The 22,531-nt window shown below is 28.2% G+C and overlaps 2 protein-coding genes across 2 annotated transcripts; both read left to right on the top strand.

Moving 5' to 3' along the window:
- The first annotated feature begins 6,715 nt into the window (after positions 1-6,715).
- On the top strand, positions 6,716-14,993 carry LOC123300859 (SPARC). Its single transcript, XM_044883516.1, has 6 exons — positions 6,716-6,861; positions 11,751-11,824; positions 12,419-12,865; positions 13,537-13,736; positions 14,156-14,303; positions 14,795-14,993. Exons 2-6 carry the CDS (start codon positions 11,756-11,758, stop codon positions 14,855-14,857), a joined length of 927 nt encoding a protein of 308 aa, XP_044739451.1. The 5' UTR covers positions 6,716-6,861; positions 11,751-11,755; the 3' UTR covers positions 14,858-14,993.
- Positions 14,994-18,605: 3,612 nt separating this feature from the next.
- LOC123291063 (histone H2A.V) lies at positions 18,606-20,351 on the top strand. Its single transcript, XM_044871502.1, has 4 exons — positions 18,606-18,760; positions 18,907-18,984; positions 19,145-19,258; positions 19,638-20,351. Exons 1-4 carry the CDS (start codon positions 18,758-18,760, stop codon positions 19,830-19,832), a joined length of 390 nt encoding a protein of 129 aa, XP_044727437.1. The 5' UTR covers positions 18,606-18,757; the 3' UTR covers positions 19,833-20,351.
- Positions 20,352-22,531: the final 2,180 nt, after the last annotated feature.

The following is a 22,531-nucleotide window of genomic DNA, read 5'->3' as shown; positions in this document are numbered from 1 at the left end:
TTTAAAATAAAGGCTGAAACTTGTTCGTTTCTTATAAATCGCAGCAAATTATAAAAAAAATCGATATACATTAATTATTTGTGTACATTTTTAGACAAAATCCATATTGAAATTTGACATCTAAACCAGCGCTTGTGTTCTTCGATCCAAATTATGAATGTAAACAGTTTATGCCCGCACAAATTGTGTTTACTATGACATTAAAAGCATTTTTCGTTGGCGTATGCGAACTTATTTGAATTAACTCTATTTGGACCACTTTTGAACTCAAAAGACACAGCTCAGGATCCAACACAAATTATATTAAGGAAGTACTAAATAGCTGTGCGCAGTTTTATGTCCTCATAACAAGAACGAATCATAGAAACTATTTTTTCTCGAAAACTAATTGGCGGATCTTTAAAAATTATAACGCCTATTACTCAACCAGCCAACAAGGTATTCATTTTTAAAATAAATTGCTTTATGAGTGAAATTTTTCGTAAATTTATAAACTAGAATGTCTCATTATAAACGGTAATATCGTATCTATCCACCTTTTCTAGGTATAAATATGTCCCACAGCACAAAGAAAAATACAGTTGGGGAGAATTGGGAAATATTTTCATTTAGTACCTCCTTAAGAATCGTTAAAATTTCTCCCATAATGGAATAAGAGCTAGGCAACATAACGAAAAATATGATTTTTCGGCAATGAAGTACGCCTATCACTTAAGACCGATTGCGTCTACTGCGTTGACTAGTGTGCATTCCCGAAATTAAAGATGCGGAAATAGATGCATTTCAAAATCTTTTTTCATGTTAGAAAGGTTTGTCTTTGTTAATTTAATAAGAATTAGTTTTGTAATTAAAGAAATTAAGTTGCTTTATTAGCGCGCATCCAGCGTTAGTTAACTAAATCGTCCTCAAGTGCAAGACGTAGTTTATCCTTACTTAAATTCAATAAGCCAACTTAAAAACTAGAAAATGTTTCAAGCTCTCGTAGCATAATGAGTCCACGAGAATTTTTCCGGACAAAAAAAGAATCTGCCATTTTTTTTACATAAACTATGTAAAAAGTTAGATGTGTATTATAACCATGTTCATGAATTTTAAAAAAATTTTGTCATTAAATGTACAACAAATAATTTTTTTCACTTAAAAAAAAACTTTTCCTATGTTTTAATACTTTTGTTCTGTTTTGTTGCCATTTTTCAATCGTTCAAGTTTTTTCTGAACTCTATTACAATATTATTTTAAAAATTGAACGATTGTTAAATCAATTTTAAAAGAAAATTTGGAAATAAAAATGTCTGTTCAAAAATTTACTAAAACTTTGTGTAAACTGTATGAATAGTGGTACTGAATATTTTTTAATTAATTGTGCCCCCACATTACTAAAAAAACTATTGAACTATATAAAATTGGGTTTTATAAAAAGTAATATCATTATGCAGAATCTTTTGTTTATTTTATAAATTATTTTAATAAATAATGAATGGCCTTTTTTAATTCCCTGTGATAGAAGCTTTCTTCTTAATATTTTTTTCAAAACCTAATAAAAAGTTTTTAAATTACAATTTTCAAATTTCTTTTACGATTAAATTTATTTTTCTCCTAACACTTACCCCCCTAGTCAACAAATTGAAAGCAATTATTCAGTTAAAAAAGATTTAAGTTAACATCTCAAATCACAAAATTTACAATAAAAATTCTAGCAAATTAATTTTGTATAAAAAAAACTGAAAAAATGGTTGTTTGTATTTACGGATTTTAGTAAATAATTCAAAAAATGAAAAACAATAAAAATGCAATAAAAATGAAATAACAGATGTGTTATATTTAAAATGCAGATGCAATACAAATAAAAAGTAAGTAATTGAATAAGTAATGACAATTATATTCCAATTTTGATTAAAATAAATTTAATATCCTATCAAAAGTAATTTATTGATTTTTATATCCAAATCTTCAAATTATTACAACACAAATAGGTAAGTATTTGCTTTATTTTTGAAGTTATACTTCTTATATGAGGTCTGTTAGTAATTTGTTAAGGAAATGATGTGGCATAATACTATTCGCTATTAAAATAGAAGAGAAGCTAAAATCAGAATGGGCGTATTAAACATATACATTGGCAGGAGCATAATAGGTGCAGTGCCCAATCCAAGGGGAGGCAGCCCGGTGCGGCAAAAATGTGGGGCGGCAAATCCTTAAAATATTATATACAGTAATCTCGATAATCGGGACATAATGAGACCAGGGCTATTACGAAAACTGGAATTGTATGGAAAAATTCATTATAATTTTTAAATAAAATAAAACACTATTAGAATTATTATATTTAAGTGAAAATGTATACATATAATAAATTACACTGTATACAGGGTGTCTTTTTTAAGTTGACACATGCTTAAAATTCGAAAAATAACTTTTATTGATAAAAATGCTTCAAACGAAAATGTTGGGTGTGTAGATACAAATCTTACGCAGATATTAAAGTTGATCTAGGTTTTGAAGCTCACTCTACTCCATAAATGGTAAAAGATAGACGAACACTTTAAATTAGAAAGTTGTTAGTGATTAAAAAATTAACATTTTTCATATTTTTCCGCAAACCGTACAGTGTAGAAAAAAACTGACTAAAGAGTTTTACCCAACTGACTAAAGAGTTGCATTAGAAATTGTGAAAATAAGAATCGAAATTGCATTTAAATTTGTTAGAAAATAGTATTAAATTATCAAGACCCATCTTATATTAGCTCGACACCGATAATTTGGGAAAACATAGGTGTAAATAATATTTTAATTTAACACATGTAAATTATTCTATACATGGTGGAAACGCAAATAAATTATGCAATATCATATTATGTATTAAAATCTTATTATGTACGTTGCATTTATTTGCTCTCCCACCATATTTAATTTATTATTTGCTTTAAAGATGAAAACTATAAACTTAGCAATATACGTAACACAACGCTGAAAATCGCATGGAAGTTGATTTGATAGATGATAAAACTTAAGTTATAAACAAGTGAAAACAAACAATTGACTGAGTTAATTGTTGAAATACCATGTATAGACCTTTGAAAATTCACTACATAGACAGTGTTGATGCGCAATCGTTTGTTTTTTTTGACGTCACGTAAATAACAAAAGATATCCACTTTTAAATAGCCACACATACAACTGATATTCCTATATTAATACAAACTACATATAAAATTTGCACCTAATTAACGCCCTCCTGGGTACACAGTGATGTTTACAAAAAAATGTTTCAAACAAAAGTTTTTTATTTTTTTATAAGGAACATTTTTTACTTTTAATTTTTTGTTCTATCTCTAACGGTTTACAAGACCCAATTGACCTATATTGCTCATTTACGAACTCGACCTCACTTTTTACCCTCTGAGTACGCTATAAAAAATTCAGATTGATATCTCTTTTCGTTTTTGAGTTATCGTGTTGACAGACAGACGGACAGACAACCGGAAATGGACTATTTAGGTGATTCTATGAACACCTATACCAAAATTTTTTTCGTAGCATCAATATTTTGAAGCGTTACAAACTTGGGACTACACTTAATATACTATGTATATTTCATATATACATGGTATATTAAACAAACCATATAATCAGCTCCAAAGTTCCTACCCTCTCATGTTGAAACGGAAATGGAAACTTACTCGTTGTAATCTTGAATAGTATTCGTTGTCTACGCAGTCATGGTACGGACGATAAAATCGATGCCAGCGCTTCCAGTGAAAAATTTTGGCGATAAAGGAGGCTGTTATGACTAATTTGCAATTCTTTATATGTTAATCTTATAGAAAATGTCAAATTAAAATTATTGAAAAACACTAATTAATTAAAATGCATTAAAAATTATATATATATACTAGCTGTTACCCGCCCGCTTTGCTGGGCAACATCCCCACTTGCACCCCTCCCTCCACATTTCCTTGCGTTGGATAACAGTTTTGTAATGTACACGTCATGCTCTTTTATTTGATATCCCACTTAAGTATATTTGTAAATATTCGATAATTCCTTCCCACTTTCTCGCTACACCTTTCTACCCTCCGAAGGTTAAAAAAATCTTCTAAATGTAATTTAAAACATTCTGACCAAGTTTTGAACTATTAAAAGCCATAATTGCAAAATATGAATTTTTTATTCATGAACACCCCCGCAACCCCCCTTGTGGGTGGAATTTCGTAAAATCCGTTCTTAGCTGACCTCTACTTGGCAAAAGGAATATTCCTGCCAAATTTCAAGTCTCTAGGTCTTATAGTTCCAGAGATATCGTGATGAGTGACTATCTATCTATATCTATAGAAAGTCTCCTATATATATAAGAAGAAGATTATTATTAAAAATTGTTTATTCAAATTTGAGAGACAATAATATTAAATTTTCAATGTAAGTCATAAATGCAATCCATACAATTATATATGCATCCATACAATTCTATAACTAAAGTAGTGTATCGTTACCATGGAAAAGTCTGCAATAAAACTCACGCACGGTGCGAATACCATACTATTCGTAGTAAATTGTCAAATTCTAATTGTGCAAATGGGATTTTTGAAAATGGGATAAAATTATTACTTAAAAAACTTGATGACGGAGAAAACAAATACATCCAATTTGCGACAAAATTCTGTAAAATTTTTATGCTCTTTCACAACGGCAGCTTAATAGCTTTCCATTTAATAAAACTAACCTCACGGCCCCCCACTTTGCAAAAGATATTCTATGACAATACCTTTCGTATCCTGCTTCCAAAATCCTTGATTTCAAACGGAATTTGAAAATTTCACTCCATTTTGGAGATTTTAAAGGTGGAAAAGGATTTTTATTTCAGATACATAATTATAAAGATTTAAGACTAGTAATTAAATTGGGTGCAGGTAATTATTTCACCAGAAATTTCTATTCACAAAACAAAGACTTACAATAAATTTATTGTAAGTCTTCTATTAATTATATAGTATAAAAGACATGCTTTAATTTGACTTATGTTCAAAACTAGCTAGGAAAATAAGTTTAGTGAAAAATATGCTTCAAACAAAAATAAATTTCGTACAAAGGGGCACATTAAATTCAACCTACGCTTTTAGTTTAAATCAAAGGCTCACGTTGACTCATAACCGACAAGAGTTAGAATTACAAAGTTATTCCTTTAAAAAAAAAAAAAAATTTAAAAAATAAAAAATTAAAAGAATCAAACATTTCCAGTGCCCATTTCATAGTGACTTCAACAGTCGAGATCCATTATTAGGAAGACTTGAGCCGGTCTTGATTTTAATGGGTTCCAACTGTTAAAGTCGCTATGTCAATTACTGGATTTGTGTTTTTTTTTCAGTTTTTGAGTTACGATTTTCAATACCTAGTCAATGGGATACCCCACTTAACATAGATTGTCGACTTTAATATTCAGCTCATGTGGCGCTCTTATAGGGAAAATTTGGCGACTGCTAGAAAAATTTCCTTACTGCCATGTCTTCTATGACCCTCTCAAGTTTATAACACAAATTGATTGACCGTAATAATCATCAAACTTAGCCCCCACGCGTTTGGTCTATAGTCTGCCACAAAGTAACACACATACATACATACATACACGCATGCATACATCTACTCCTTTGCATCGCGCAGTCGGGTAAAAAAGGCCAATATTTTTGGTTCAAAAAGCGCTTAGATTTTGTAGAAGTTACGCAAGAAAATTCAATTCTGACACACTGGGGTTTTTGAAAAATTATTTCGAACAACAATTGTTACTTTTTATACCATGTATATATGAAATATACTAGTATATTAAGTTTAGGCCCAAGTTTGTAACGCTTAAAAATATTGATGCTACGAAAACAAATTTGGTATAGGTGTTCGTAGAATCATCTAATTAGTCCATTTTCGGTTGTCCATGCGTCCGTCCGTCTGTGAACACGATCACTTAAAAACAAAAAAAGATATCCAGCTGAAATTTTTACAGCGCACTCAGGACGTAAAAAGTGAGTCGAGTTCGTAAATGAGCAACATAGGTCAATTGGGTCTTGGATCCGTAGGATCCATCTTGTAAACCGTTAGAGATAGAACAAAAGGTTATTAAATGTAAAAAATGTTTCTTATAAAAAAATAAACAACTTTTGTTTGAAACATTTTTTTGTAAACATCCCTGTTTACTCTCGAGGGCACAGATTAGATGTAAATTTTATAGTATGTATTAATATGGGATTATCAGTTATGTATGTGTGACATGTATAGGTAGATGTGTAATGTGATAGAGTAATCAACACTGTCTATACATGGTATTTCAACAATTAACTCAATCAATTGTTTGTTTTCACTTGTTTAATAAGAAATATCTGTCTAAAAGTTTTCTTTTGTCTTTTACCAGAAACAAATTCTTTTTAAAAACATTTTTCTGTATAAAACTTAATTTTCGAGTTTCGAGCATATTATGTCTAGTTAAAAAAGTGGCATGTATATTTAAGGTTTAATTTATTAATTACAAATATTATATGTAAAATAAAATTAGTAATGATTTATTCAATAACATTATCCAACCATGATGTACCTACTGGAATAATATCTCCCACTTAAAACATCTTAGAGTCATGCAGCCTCCCAACTCTCATCTGTTTGTGCTGGAGCTATCATGTATACTACATATATTTAGTTTTAGATTATGCACTTATTACATCACGGTATAAATACAAGACTTAACACTTGATCAAGAGTAGTCGTTATACCACCGGTTACTTATCTCCTTTTAGTTCAACTTGGTGATTTGTCTTGGTAAGAAGTGTAACTTCTTTAACTTATAAAGAAGTTGTAACTTTGTTAAATTGGATTTGTCATTCGGTAAGTTCGATATTTTTAAGTAATTTAAAATAAATATGTATTACTTTTGCAATACAATCAAATTAATACTGTTTAAAATTTCTCTATTGTTGAGTGGCAAGCAGTCATTATTTGCAACAATATATATTACTTATATATTTTTTTTAAATATTTGGGATTTATGGATTTAATGAATAATAGTTAGCATTTTTCATATCGGAAAGATGTGAGAAATATTTAATTGCTTTACAAAACTAATTATTTTAACAAATGCATTTTAATATTAAAAATTACGTCATTCGTCAAGTAAATCGAATCGATTAAGTCATCGCTACATATGGTTTAAGTAATAAAAATATTAAATATTACTCAAAACATTCATTAAATAAAAGACATTTCATTGAACAAAATATAGTTGATTATGTAAATAATAATTGTGGATGTATGTGATATATTTTTGTTTATCATACAAACGGAAAAGCTGACATGAATAAAAAAGAATGATACAATATATTTGATGCCCACATGTTTGATGAAACCTACACTATATTTATTTAATTGAAAACAGCAATGCAAATAAAAATTTATAAATCTTATCTGTCGTTTATTTTTTATCGTAATAAGATGCCATACTTATTGGTTTGAGTTCTAAGAAATTTTGTACTAATTAAAGTGCATTCTCAATTCAATTCATTTAATAAAAATAAATCAATTTAAATTAAATCGCTTTTGGTAATCAATTTGTCCTATATTTTCTGTAATAATTAAATTAAGATTTGTTTGAATCATAAAAGGCGATAAGGTCACGGATTGTTTAAAAAAATTATAATATATAATTTAATGATATCAACAGACAAAATAAAAAAATATTTTTATTTCGTAATTTTAAAAATGGCACGTTATTGAACACGTGACCTTTAGAACCCGTAGATAAATTTCAAATTATTTTTGGGAGTCCTATTTATGAAATGTGTGCCTAGTTAGCTAATATAATAGATAGAGGTGGCTTGATGGCAGTTTTCTTCACTTTACACCCTGCTTTAAAATAGAAAACTTTACTCAAGCAGAATTCTAGGTACTCAGATCTTTTTTTGACAGAGGAAATTTTGGCAAATTAAATAAACCTGGAAATTGTTAAAATTATGAATGCTATTCTTTAGCTGAAAAAAATTAATGATTTTCATCAACTTTTCGCAAATTACTCGAAAACTATATATTTTATCGAAAATGCAATTTCACTTAATAAAGATAATAAAAAAGCTTAGAGATTGGTTGGTTTTTCAGTCCTGTAAAAGCGCTTTTTTCTTTCTATGAATGTTGAATTTTGTTCGCCGTAAATTTACGCCAATGCATAACACAATAAAAAACACAACAGTGTTATTACACTCTTGCATTTTCCAGGCTAATATTTTACTCATCACTAATCAGAATACATCTGTATTCAATTGTAAATTGGAGCAAACCACTCATATATTTTCTAAATAGCTATGCAAAAATTGTCTGTGATAAATTGATGAAGCAATACAGGATTTAATTCGCAAAGTTTTATAATTTTGGTGCGGAGCACTAAAACTAGTATTCCTTAATAAAATGAAATTCATTTCCTGGTCTGTGTACTATGCATACTTTACACCCTGATTAAATTAAAGATCCATCCATATTAGTCATTATGGCTCTAAAAAATTTCCGATTAAAATTTTTATCAAAATAATTTTTTTTTTCATTAATAAAATGATTAGAGGCAAAATAATAATATTGGCGACAAATTTATCAGAGATGATGTGCAATATACTTTTTAAAATAAAATCAACAAATAAATGCTATTATGATTACGGTTGATGTTAAGTGTTTGTATGTACTGCGCCCTCTCGCCGCTTTTTCTTCGAAAATACTCAATGCCCTTTCTTATGATTATGGATTGTCTTATTTATACCTACATAAAAATAGGACCATCCATACGTAGGTTGGACGGGGTGTTTAAATTTATTTTAATAAAATGGTGGAAGCGATGGGAAATTAAGGAAGTATGTAGTATATTTATTAATTAAATTTGTACTGTACTAGTAATGCTCAGAGCATAAAGTAAATAATGCAATGGTGAAATAAAGAAAAATCAAGATATTTTTAGTATATGTATTTACTTTTTTAAATTACGCTTTGGACATAAACTAAGTAATGCTGCTCGTTTGTTTTTGTCAAACAGAATGTGTTGGTAGATAGTTGAGAGTTTGTAGTGAAAATTTATTGTTCACACTTTGCCTTAAGTTGTGTATGAGAAGCTTCAAACTGTCTAGGAATATTTTAGAATAGTTAAGCACTAATTAAAACTCGGAATGTTTCTTGAAGTTTCTTGAAATCTGCAGCTGTTTAAGAAATGTTTTTTTTCTAGTTATATTCGATATCGAATAGTATCAACACATTTTTCCCCTTTTTTTGCAAAAATTTGCAACAATTGAACAACACGTACAATCCGTAACTCTATTGGCCTATCGTTTCTCATCTTCAAAAGCTCGATTTTTGAATTTTTAAGTCAAAATTACTCTAGAAAACGATTTTTATCCAAACCGGAGACTAAGAAAGGAGAAACTTTCCAAAAATGTATCATGGCTAGGGGCTACAAGCTATATTTTTTTTAAATTCTTTACTTTTCGGAGAGGACAATTGCACCGACTATCTCTTCCCCTCTTTCTGGGTCTTCACTTAAAAAGTATAGTATCTTTAATTTAGTTTTTGACTTTTTTTACTAGTGTAAATTTTTGTTTTATCGCAAGTGATTCATGACAGTGCCTGTTTTGAGTTACATAATGAATTTAAAAGTGATGCCACCGTCGATATAGCTAGTTATTTTATTATAAAATACTAGACCTTTTCAGACCTTTGGCATTCTTCTATCATAAATCGATTTTAAAATATAAGAAATTTTTTAAAATAATTTTGAGTATTTTTGAAGTAGGTTATTATTCTAGATACAATACAAGATGATTACGTAATGTGTTAGTTAATTCAATTAAAAAGGATATAATTTTATCATCATTTATATATATATATAAAATTATTTTTATAGTTATGTTTAAATAATTAAAATAATTTTGATTATTCATATATTATAATTAGCAATAAAAATAAATGAATATACAATTTTTTATTATTTGGGGGATTTGAGTTACAAAAGCGAATTTTAGCTAATCAATTAATTATCTATCTATTAGTTGTTATCCAATCCTCTTCGCTGGACGGCAACTTTCTTCTATAATAAAAATTGACAAAATAAAATGGGTTTTGCCCTCTGTTTCTATACAGAGTTGTCCATTTTATTACAGCAAAATTTCAGCAAGTGGTTAAAAACGTTAAAATAATGATAATTTTTCAATAAACCGGGGAAGCCTTCTTTTCTAGATACAAGATGTTGTAATTTTTGATTAAAATTATCTTTTTGGGAATATTATCCAATCGGCGGCTTAGATAAATTTAGGCACACGCAGTATATTATCTAAGGATCTTTTATGATTTATATTTCGAAAAAAATCTATTACGCCGTAGTTTTCATTGAAAATTATTGATTACACCTTTCATACAAACTCGCTCGTGTTATAAGTGGCAAATTTCTTTTCACTATCACTGCGGTAACCATAATATTTTCAAAATCAAGCATAATTAGGTTTTGCTTTTCATGACCTCTATGTTGATGTTAAACAAAGCATTTTCTATTCCAGTACATGAACTACATCCATGTGCAATTTTCATCCCAATCTATTACTAGTTTCGGAATGATAGAATCACAAACATCCATGCAAATAAATATACTTTTAAAAATATAAAATTACTAACTTTTATCCACGGCTTCGTCGCGTTTTCGTCATCAAATAACTGGCAAAGGTCATTAAAAAGTAAATAAAATAATATGAAACAAACAGGGTGAAAGAGATAAAATTTATGGATATATGTTCAACTAAGGTTATCAGACATACTTCTTACAAAAAAAGATCAAGACAAAAGTCATGGGGGCTGTCGATGAAAGTGAAAACTTAAAACTTAGAAAAAATGTGTTTTTTTATTTATTTTTTATTTTTTAATTAATTATAGTATAAATAATTAAAATTTCATAATTTATAAGTTGAAATTATTAACGTGTGTATCAAAAACTATTATAAATAGTTTAAAAAAACAACAACACACAGTGGTTTCAAGCGGTCACCCATCCTAGAACTAAGTGTGCTCTATGCCTCTATGTTTATTAACTTCATTGATTGGTATGTATGAAGCGTGACGCGTGACAATGACGAGTTCCATGATTTTTGTTCACCCAAAAAAGTGTTCAACGGGCCTAAACAAAATTTCACTTCAAAAATAAATTTGTTTAGAAACATATTAACTATTGCTTAAAAAAATGGAACAAAATAAAGAGTAAAAAAACTAACCGTTAAACAAACAATTTTTTTGTATTATGTAAAAAATGTTATTTCTTTTAAACTTTTCAATGAATATGCAATTATCAAAAGTACACTCGTTCGGTTGTTGTATCAAATAATCAGTTTTCATTTTTTTTAAATGTAATATGTATATGTGATGACCGGTTGAACAGATGTCCATAAATTGTATCTCTTTCATCCTGTTTTATGAAATGTAAAAACAATAAATATAATTTTTTTATATATATTCTTATAAATTATAGCTCATGTGTTATTTTGATGTTTGAACTATATTATTGTCAAGTTCCATTCAAATCCATTGAGTAGTTTTTGCGTGAAATCGTAACAAACAAACAAACAAACATCCTTACTTTTACATTTATAATATATAGGAATAGAGATTAAAAATTAAGATTAAGTAAGATATTCGTAACGAGTATAACGATCTAAAACTAGAAATAAAGAAATAAATTAAATAATAATCTTGTGTAAAAATTTCAGATAAAATGAAGTATCAATTTCTGATAGTATTAATTATTGGGGCATTAATTTTCGATGAAGTTTCAGCAGAGAAGGTAAGAATAATAATAAAGTTATACTTTAATTTTCTCGAATAAAAATCTTACATAGTTGTTATCACAAAGCTTCTCAGTCCTTAAAATAATTTTTATTTAAATTGAATTTTTGTTCTTTAATTGTGCAATACCAATATACCTGTATTGCTGCATTTGACGTAATAATGTATGTGAAGCCTATTTTCACTGATCTCTATATAACTAGATAGAGGATCTATATCGCGTAAAATAAAATTTATGACGTAAAACAGCGCCTCATAATGAGTGGCAGGGTACTAAATAAAACCATTCAACGCTTGTGCTATTTTAATATAGAGATCTCTTTTTTAGTTCTAACCACTCATTTGGCGGCGCTAGTATATATCTATATATCTCAAATTCAGGAAAATTTCAATACATGTGATCATTTATCTAAATGTTATATATTAATGCCTATTTTATTCAGTCTTTTAACATAATTTAGAAACCAATACAGCATGGCAAAACCTTAAGAAAAGTTGAGCAATTTTTGCACAAAAGCTTTTTGATGTTAGACCTCGCGATTCCTGTCCTGGTTCTATATTCTCTAACGATATAATTTCTTAATAATTCCAGCATAAACATAATAAATTAAAGCATAAAAAATACCATCCACATGAAAAAAAACTACAAGAAGATGAACAAAAATGGCACGATGCCGATTTAATACATTTAAATGAGCATGCATTAAAAGAAGCAGAATTATCCGAAGCTGAACATTATGAACAACAAATAAATGATAATGCATTTTATCAATTTGATCCGTGTGCGAATGTAAAATGTAGTGCTGGACAAGTCTGTGATATTAATGAGGAAAATAAACCACATTGTGTATGTGTGCCAGTATGTCCTGAAGAGGATGATCCACGTCGTAAAGTTTGTACAAATTACAATGAAACGATGGGTTCTGATTGTGCAGTACATCAACAACGTTGTTATTGTAACACCGGTGATGAACGTTGTGTCAGCGATGATTATAAACACGTTCATATTGTTTATTACGGAGAATGTCGTGAAATGCCTGTAAGTATTTTATTCTTAAATCATTTTAGGTTTCCTCCACTCAATCCATATTACTGCTACAAAAGTTATAAATACTGAGCCTTCGCGTGAAATCTTGTGCCTTTTATTTAATCATCGGTCCACTTACCGGAACGTTTTTGTTACGAAGTTGCTTGACACACACACATACAAAGAGTAGATTTTGGCACATTAAATTTGACACAGACTTCATCGCGTATCTTCCTACTTTCGTAAACTGATTTTAACTTCAGTTTTTCACGTACTGATAACGATTTGAGCCTTCGTTTCGGCATTTTCAAATAAACATCCACATGCTGGTAAAGCAAAACTAAAAGTGAAGGTCATTGAGGCTTAAAATTAGTTGCGGAATTTGTGTGCGGAATTTGCGGGTAGAATCAGATTAAGTAAGTAAACAAACAAAAACGATGTTATTTCAGTTCTCAGTTACAGAGGTTAATGTATATAAAATTCACTCGCTGTCTCAGTTATAGATCGAAACAACGAATCCCAGATATAGAGGTTTGTTTCGTCCTACTAACAGAGATAATTCAGTGCCAAAGTGTTGGGGCCTCAGCATGAGTTCCAGTTATGGAGGTTTCTCACTTACCCATTAAAGTGAAAATTATCTCTAGTTCCAATTAATATTTTATCTTGTTAATTAATATTTGTAGGAATGTACCGCTGATGAAATGGCAGATTTTCCAAGGCGTATGCGTGATTGGTTATTTAACATTATGATTGATTTAGCTGAACGTAAAGAGTTAAATCGCCACTACTTAAAAATGAAACGTGAAGCTGAAACAAATCATACTCGTAAATGGGCAAATGCTGCTATTTGGAAATGGTGTGATTTGGATCGTGATGGAGACAAGTTTGTATTTCTTTTTTTTATTAACATTCAATTCAAATTAAAAAACTGAGAACTTTTTCTTAGTTGGTTTTGAGTGCTTTCCAGGGAAAATATAAACAAGCGTTTTCAAACATGGAATATTATAAAACTATATGAGAAAAAATCAAAAAATATATTATTGGAATATTACAGGCTAGCGTTCTCTATCTGTCATATCTAATGGAATTATCATACTAAATATCAGGGTATTTGATGACACAGCCAATTGACGTCATGACCACAAAGCAATACAGCCTTCACAGCTTAAATACATTTTTATGGCACTTATTGATAACAGAAAAACTAACTACTTCCACTTGAAATGAAATAACTTTTCTGAAAACTTTTTTTAGACATAATTTCGACTGTTTTTTAATTTAAATTTATCTTATCTTTTTTAGAGCCGTTTCACGCCATGAATTATTCCCAATACGTGCACCCTTACTTAGCTTAGAGCACTGTATTGCACCATTTTTGGATAATTGTGATAATGACAACAATCATAGAATAACATTGGATGAATGGGGAAAATGTTTACAACTTGAAGCAGTAAGAAATTTAATTAATTTTACAAAACGTCTCAAAAGTCATGGATAAACAAAAACGGCGTGGATAGGGAATCATACCGCAAAACTAAAAGTCCTTAGACGTTCTTTGATCCGACATTTCATTCATGCACTAATTAGTAAAAGGCTTAAGCCTTTGTTAATCCTATTAAGTAATATTTTCAGTTCGATAATTTCTCGCGTATAATCGAAATTTTACAAATCTAAGTGTGGAAAATAAAATTTGCCAAAATTTATTTTTAACCATCTTTCTCGGGAGTTTTATTACAGATATTTTTATTTTTAATGATTCTACATTACAAAGTTTGTATTTTGAAGGTAAATGTTTCTGTAAACTAATTGTTAAGAGAAAAATAGTCTTCTGACTATTTTTACTACCTACCTTTTTTACATTGTTCATGACTTTTCCAATATCCTTTATATTAAAAAACAAAAAACTAAAATATTTGCTTAATTTATAATTAAATTTTTTAGGGAGATTTGGAGGAAAGATGTAAAAACTTCAACAATGATCCTGACGAAGACGATGATGACTAGATAATAATTCATTAATTATAATAAATGTAATTTCTAAAAATATGTATAAGATTTTTAAGTATGCCGAATGAATGGTGCTAATTAACGGCTAAAATAATAATTACAATGCTAACACTGCCAAATTTATAATTGTAAATTGTAAATTTTTAGTTTATAAACACATAGATTTTTTAAAATAGAGAGTTTATGTAAATAATATTTTTTAATAAAATTTTTAAGTTGAAATATACATTTGTTTTACTCTATACAAAATTGTATAATCAAATTATGTCATTTTATGCTCTTAAATAAGGTGAAAGTTTGAAAAAAAGTAACGTTTAAAAAACTGGTCATTACTGCATCCTTCCAATTATCTAGTTGCCTCGTAGGAGCATGTAATTCCGTAAATACATCAGAATATACCTCATGTATTTAAAAAAAATTCAGTTTTTTAACGGGATAATAAGGAGAAAAAATAGTTTTAAAAAAATATACTTTAGAAAAAAATAAAAGTGTAGAAAAATTAAAAAAAAAAAAAATCAAAAACATTAGACTCACTAAAGTCAAATCCGTTCGAAACTTTACTAAAAAACAATATTTTATCGCCAAAATATCGCGTTTTTCACCATTTATTTTCTCGGCCTGTGTGACGCACAAGAAATTCGTTCTAATTTCAAATTTTAGCTTTAAATGGTATCTATGTGTAAAAAACTTCGATGCAAAATAATATAGATTTCTCCAAAATTTGTGAAAATGGAAAAGTAAGTCTTTCGGTAAAGCCGTGCGCGATCGGTCGCGAAACATTCTACGATAATTAAAAAAAAGCATTTTCTTCGTTAAGAGTTGTTCTAAACCCTCTACATAAAAAAGGGACCATACTTTTTTCTCTAAAATATATTTGTTTAAAATGTGATAATACAATAGTTTATCATAACTATTTGGTGATATATATGTGGCAACCTTTCAACAAAACTTTAGAATTTTTAGTGATTTAATAAATATGGATAATCAACTAGTGCAGATTTTGTGACACAGAGATATGTTGAAACAGTGAAAACCCAAAGAAAAACGGGAATTAACAAACCATAATGTATAATACCTACATTGCCCAGTATTGTGTCGATCAACTGTTACAGTTTGTAAATCTTAACAAAAAAAAGATTTTTTTAAAAATTGTCGTAAGATATTTTCCGAAGCACCCATTTTTGCGTTTTCGCAAATTGTACGGAGGCTTAATATTATTTTGAGCCCAGAACGAATTTCCTCAGAACGAGTTATACAAGCCGAGAAAATAAATGACAAAATACGATTTTTTCCCTATAAAATCGTTTTTTTCAGAGTCTTTTCGTAAAGTTTCAAACGAATTTGACTTTAAGCAGTCTCGTATTTTTTTTTTTTTGTTAGCTCGCTTCAACCTTCTACTTTTGAATCTTCATCTTTTTTTAAACAACTTCCTACACTTCGATTTGATCCAAAGTATATTTTCTTAAAAACTACTATAATCAATTTTAAATTCACTTTCAAATTTTGTCATGGTAATCCAGTCTAGTTTTAAATTTTTATGAGTAATATGGCCAATTCGACATCAGAATAATCCCAAATTTAGGGGAATAATCCCCTAAATTTGAATTAACAATATGGTCCATAATATTAGAACTATAAAGGGTAGAGATAAGGAGAATGATCTCTGTATACAAAAAGTGTCCACGTAATGCAGAAACTTGTTGGCGCTGGTGTAGCAAATTTGTAAGTTTTAAAAGAAAAGATATAAGAGTAAAGATCGATAAACAAGTTGTTAGAGTGTTAGAGAAGGCCCGGGTAAGAAGTTCTCATAAAACACCTTTTGCTACACAAGCGCCATTCTAATCAATTTTAGAACTGTTATTTTAGACACTTTTTTAATTTGATCTCTATTTAATATTGTCCTCCTTACCTCTACCCTGCATAATTAGAACCAACAATATGCATCCATAATATTTAAAATGTGGTAATTGCAGCCATTTGTGAAACACATATTCACTGGCTAACCAGTTGTTCAAGCTGTTTCGAATTTGTTGACATTTATTGATTTTTGATCTTGATGACTGTTGACCATGGATATTTGACACGTTTTGTGTAAAAACACACATTTCAGGCAATTATACTGAAAATGTGAGAATCGGGATGCTGTTTGAAATGTGACAACTTGTGACAAGGGCGGGAGGGGGGTGTTAAAAAGTCCTGAAATTTGTGTGACGTAATTTATGGATGTTCCCTTATTCATTAGAATCTTTTATCCAACCGATTTATTCTTAGTGGACAAAAGCCTATTTTGATGTAAGTAGATCTCCATGGATGAACAAGTGTACATCTACTATAAAATATAAGTAAGTATAGATCTATTATGAACTCATTTTTACATTTTTTTGATCAAAGAAAGCATTGGAATCCTTCTGATATATAATTCAGTTTTCCCGGGATTCCTGTAAAAGAGCGGTATAAGTTTGTTTTTTGTCCGTTTTTACATAGAAAATATATAATTAAAAAAAAAAAAACTAAAACACATAATTTCATAATTCATAATTTTAAGGCAACTGATTAAAATTAAACATATAAAAATTTTAATTTGGGAATGGAATTTTTTATAGATGAGACAGGAAAATGGCATGGGTCGGGTAATATAGAAATATATATCGAATGATCACTTTGATACTTAAATCATTTCCGCAACTTTTCTCTACACTTTCTATCAAATTTTTAACTGCCGTTAAAAAAGACATAATATACACGAATGCTTTAATGTTTTGGTAGTAGTTTTCTGAGGTTAAGGAAGGCTATCTTAATTTTATATTAATATCGACGTTACAGCCTTACACGCAAGCATCTATGAAAAATTATGAAAATATATTTAATTAAAAAACTTTCAGAGCTTTTAAAGAGTGTTTATTCACCATAAAATTACAGATTGTTTTTTCTGGTAAATCCTACAACGGTTAACAAGATATCAATATTTCTACGGTACACCCTGTATATGTATCTTATTTTTTAAATATCAACTTCTATTTAACCGTTTTTAACGGTAATCTATGTCATTTTTTTTATACTTATTAGAATTTACAATGGAATGGATTGAAAAATCGAATTATAAAGTTATTTTTTGATCTAAACTCACTGAGTTTCAAAAATAATTGGTTTTCTTAAAATATTTTATTCGTAAATCGAAAAAATATACTTTTTGCTAGACATTAGGATTTTCAGATAGTTAAATTTTTTTGGTGTGAGTTGATCTACATTCAATAAATTAATTTTTAATCGATTTTTGTTAAATTTAGAATAAATTATTAGTAAATGCTAAAAATGTAATAATGATAATAATAATTGAACTTTGTGTAGTTTATTAAATTATTAATTATTATTAGTTCGTTTAGCTTTATATGGCTGTATCTATCTAATTGTCATGCTATGAAATCGAAGGTGGCCAACAAAAACAATATTCCTTTTCTGACAAATTAATAATCAATAAACCATATAATAATTTGTGAGAATTTCATATTTAATTTTTAAAAATAAATATAAATTATAGTATTTAACATCTTATTTGGATTTTAAATAAATTATTTTTTGAAATTGATATATTAGTTGTGGTTGAAAATAATATCGTATTTGAGATAAATATTAGTTGTTTTTAGTTATTTAAATATAAAAAAATTGTTAAATTAAATTAATGGACGCTAGAATTTAATGAAGCCAAGCCGGTAGTATTCTAGTTCAATTTTAAAATCAATAGATGTCGCTCTGAAGTATTTACCAATTTATGAAACGAGACTATTGATTGGTTGGTCGTGGTCACATGGTAGTGCGTATGTCCGTTACTCGTTATTAGTTTGGCGGGCACGCTATAGTCTGTGAGTTTCAGTGGTATTAACTTGAACACGTATTAAAATGGTAAGTTTTTTAAATGTTTTTTGTGGTAAATTTATATTTAATATTAATTTTAAAATGTTGAATGCATTTTTTAATGTTTCAACTATGCACTCACCAATTTTCATGTATGTGAATAATTTTTTTCATAATGTTTTTCCAATTTTTAGGCTGGTGGTAAAGCAGGTAAAGATTCCGGGAAAGCGAAGGCCAAAGCTGTATCTCGTTCAGCCCGTGCTGGATTACAGGTTTGTTTGTTATTATACTTTTTTTTTTTAATACATATTAATTTTTTCATACAATTTGTGTATATTTATCAAATGTCATTTTATGATATTCATATAATGCGAATGTCTGTTTTAAAATCTAGGTTATATTTATGTTTTTAATTTATATGTTTGATTTTAGTTTCCAGTAGGAAGAATACATAGACATTTGAAAAATAGAACAACAAGCCATGGACGTGTTGGAGCTACAGCCGCAGTTTATTCAGCTGCTATTTTGGAATATTTGACTGCTGAGGTAAGATATTCGTCATTTCAAAATGGCGCTGATCATAATAAATTATATGTTTCTATAATTCTATTATTTGAATTTCTAATATATATTTATTATTCGGATACTAATTAATAGCGTTCAATTAATTTTTTGTCATATTTTTTCTACAATTAACATCGGTGCTATAAAATTTTAGTTTATTTGTTTCTCTTAATTTGTTTTTGGCGCCAAAATATTGTTTACATGCATATTTATACCACCCAAAAGCTTTAAAACTTTGCTTAAAATAGTGAAATTTTCTAACACTCAACATTTTAAATATCTTCAATTAATAATTTTTTTATATTTGTTGTAAACAAGATTTTTGAAATTTGACAGTTCATTATTGTTTTGTTTTAAACAGGTACTCGAATTGGCGGGTAATGCCTCAAAAGATTTAAAAGTAAAACGTATCACACCACGTCATTTACAATTAGCCATCCGTGGTGATGAAGAATTGGACAGTTTAATAAAAGCCACTATTGCGGGTGGTGGTGTTATACCTCACATCCACAAATCACTTATTGGAAAGAAAGGGGCTCACACGCAACCTGCTTAAACAATTAAGACTAAAAATAATTACAACAAATAAATCAACGCTTATGGATTCAAAATATAATCAAAAAAACATGAAATAAAAATTAAATTTAATTAAACTTATTTAAGGAATGCCATTATTTTTCATCAAACATTTAATTAATGAATAGATGAATATATTGTGTATCATTTTAATAATTTAGAACGGTGTTCAACAAATGTCGATCGAATGATGTATCGTTATCTTATAATCGTTAAAAAACAAACAAAAAATCAAAATGTATGCCAATAATCTGTTTTAATATTATTGACGTACATAATCACCCCACCATATAATTATCATACCTACCAATTTATTGTATCAGGCACGTACAAAGAATATTTTCTCAAAAGGGGGGTATTTTCATATTCAAATTGTAATTCCGTTTATTATCTATAAGCCATTACTGGAATTGTATTTTCCATATTCTGAATACGTGCCATGATGATTCTTTTATTTGATAAAAACCTTTTATTATTACTTTTTCGTTTATACTCGAAAAAACTTTTTAATTTGTATTGTGTGATGATTAATAAAAATAATAAATGAATTATAATATTTTTGTCAATATTAAATTTTTTTTCTTTTTATGTTTGTGTGTATAGTTTAATTAGCAATTGAAAAGTTTTTAACGAGGTAATTTAATCTAATTAAATTTAATAGTTTCTGCACACCATGAGATATAGCCCAGCAATATCAAGCATTTGTCATAAATTCACACCTGTTCAGAAACTTTAAATTCATTTTTATACCAATGATTTTCAAATAAATAAATTTAGTAAATCAGTTTTTTTAATTTTTAGTAAAAATGATCTTATTGAGAACAGTTATTTAGGTAGAATTTATCGTACATAATTTTAGGTTGATTTCATTTCTCTTTCATTTTAAATTCATATACCTATGTTTTTTTACTTAATGTTCTAATTGATGTAAGAATTTTCAAAACTTAAAAAAATAAAGCTGATGTTTTTTCTGTTTCGAATTAATAAAATATGAATAAATGAATAAAAAAAAATTCATTTAGAATTTTAATTATTAAAAAAAAAAAAATTACAAACGTAAATGTTAAAATATTGTAATAATAATATTATTCTTAATAAAAATACAATTTATACAAAAACTTGTTTTTTAATTAACCAATATATTGTGAAATAAAAACCGAATCGTTGGAAATGATTTAATTTAACTAATAGGTATTGTACGTTTTGCCAATAACTTGGAATTCAAGTCAAATTATTGCTGAAATAAGAGGACCATCTCACGGAGAGTCAGAGAAATTTGTATTTAGTACAATGATTTCAGATTGTATTGGTTGACTTGGACTTAATTTAACTCAAAACATAATTTTTTCGATACCATATATTAATATTTTTGTCATAAAAAAGGAGTTAAGGTGTTCGATACCAAAACGAAAAACTGAAATTTTGTGTGTCAATGAGTATTTAATAGGCCTTCTGTATAAATTTCAAGTCGGTTCTCCGCACGGTTTACAATAAATTAATTATTACCTTTTTACATGGAGAAATCGTAATAGATGTTGGTTTTTTAGTCAATAATTGCTTTTTAAAAACGTTTTATCATTTATATAAAAAAAAACTATTAATATTCCTCGGGTTTTAAGCTTTAAAATCATACCAAAATTAAGAACTGTGCATACAAATGAGAAACCTTTTCTTTGGTAAAAACATTGACTTTGATTGTTAATTTCTCCTGAACCGTACAAAGAATATATATGAATTTTTCTTAAAGGACGTATTTAAAAGGATGATTAATTGATAAATAAAATTTCAAACCTTTGGTATCATTTTCAATTTATGGCATCGAAATACCTTTAAGAGTTGAAATGAAAATGATAACAAAAATTTTATTTATCAATTAATCACCCTTGTATAGATCTTTAGTGAAAAATTCATACCGATTCTCTGTACGGTTTATGAAAAATATGCCCTTTTTTCAAAGCACAAAACTGATTTTGATAGTTAATATCCTAAACCGTTCAGAGAATCGATATGAATTTATCACAAAAGACGTATAAAGGAATGAGTAATTGATAAATAAAATTTCAAATTTTTTGAATCATTTTCATTTTTTGGTATCGAAATACCTTAACTTATTCTAATGAAAGTAATTTGTAGAACTAATTTAATAATCGCTTGAATTTTGAATCTTGAATTCCCACCGAATTTTCTCCTCTAATTTTAATGCACAGACCAAAATGCTCCCTTGAAAATTGAGATCTATCTAATATAGAAAGATTTAGAAAGTTTTTAATACTATTACTTTTTAAGATCAATCTGCTGTAAATTGCATTTTAAAACATTTGTAAATTTGATTGTTTTCAATATTGATTTCTAATTTGAATCTTGAGAGTTTCTACGAAGATTATATAGTATACATATATCTGTATGCCTATATAAGAGTGTCGTTAGGATCTTCATATTTTTTAAAATCCGAAAAAATATGGCGGACAGCATCTGGAACACAAAATATCATGTTTCCGGAGTTTACATTAATCGGCAGCTCGGTATCCAATTTGAAGATTAAAATCGTAAATTTGATATTTTTTGTTTCTGATCACTTAATTTCAGGAAATTCTATAAAAAATCATCAAGCCAAACCAAAGAACACAGATACATACAAACATTCCATTAGAATTGAATTTTAAACGATTTCACTTTGAA

Source organism: Chrysoperla carnea, chromosome 1, assembly GCF_905475395.1.
Source record: "Chrysoperla carnea chromosome 1, inChrCarn1.1, whole genome shotgun sequence".
Lineage (NCBI taxonomy): Eukaryota > Metazoa > Arthropoda > Insecta > Neuroptera > Chrysopidae > Chrysoperla > Chrysoperla carnea.
Note: the sequence above shows the minus strand (reverse complement) of the source record. Positions and strands in the feature narration are given on the sequence as shown.

Excerpts from the sequence above, each read along its gene's own strand:
- LOC123300859 (XM_044883516.1), top strand. The coding sequence starts at position 11,756 with ATGAAGTATCAATTTCTGATAGTATTAATTATTGGGGCATTAATTTTC. Across the intron at positions 11,825-12,418 it reads ATGAAGTTTCAGCAGAGAAG|CATAAACATAATAAATTAAA; the intron begins GTAAGAATAATA and ends TAATAATTCCAG. Across the intron at positions 14,304-14,794 it reads AATGTTTACAACTTGAAGCA|GGAGATTTGGAGGAAAGATG; the intron begins GTAAGAAATTTA and ends TAAATTTTTTAG.
- LOC123291063 (XM_044871502.1), top strand. Across the intron at positions 18,985-19,144 it reads CAGCCCGTGCTGGATTACAG|TTTCCAGTAGGAAGAATACA; the intron begins GTTTGTTTGTTA and ends GTTTGATTTTAG. Across the intron at positions 19,259-19,637 it reads TGGAATATTTGACTGCTGAG|GTACTCGAATTGGCGGGTAA; the intron begins GTAAGATATTCG and ends TGTTTTAAACAG.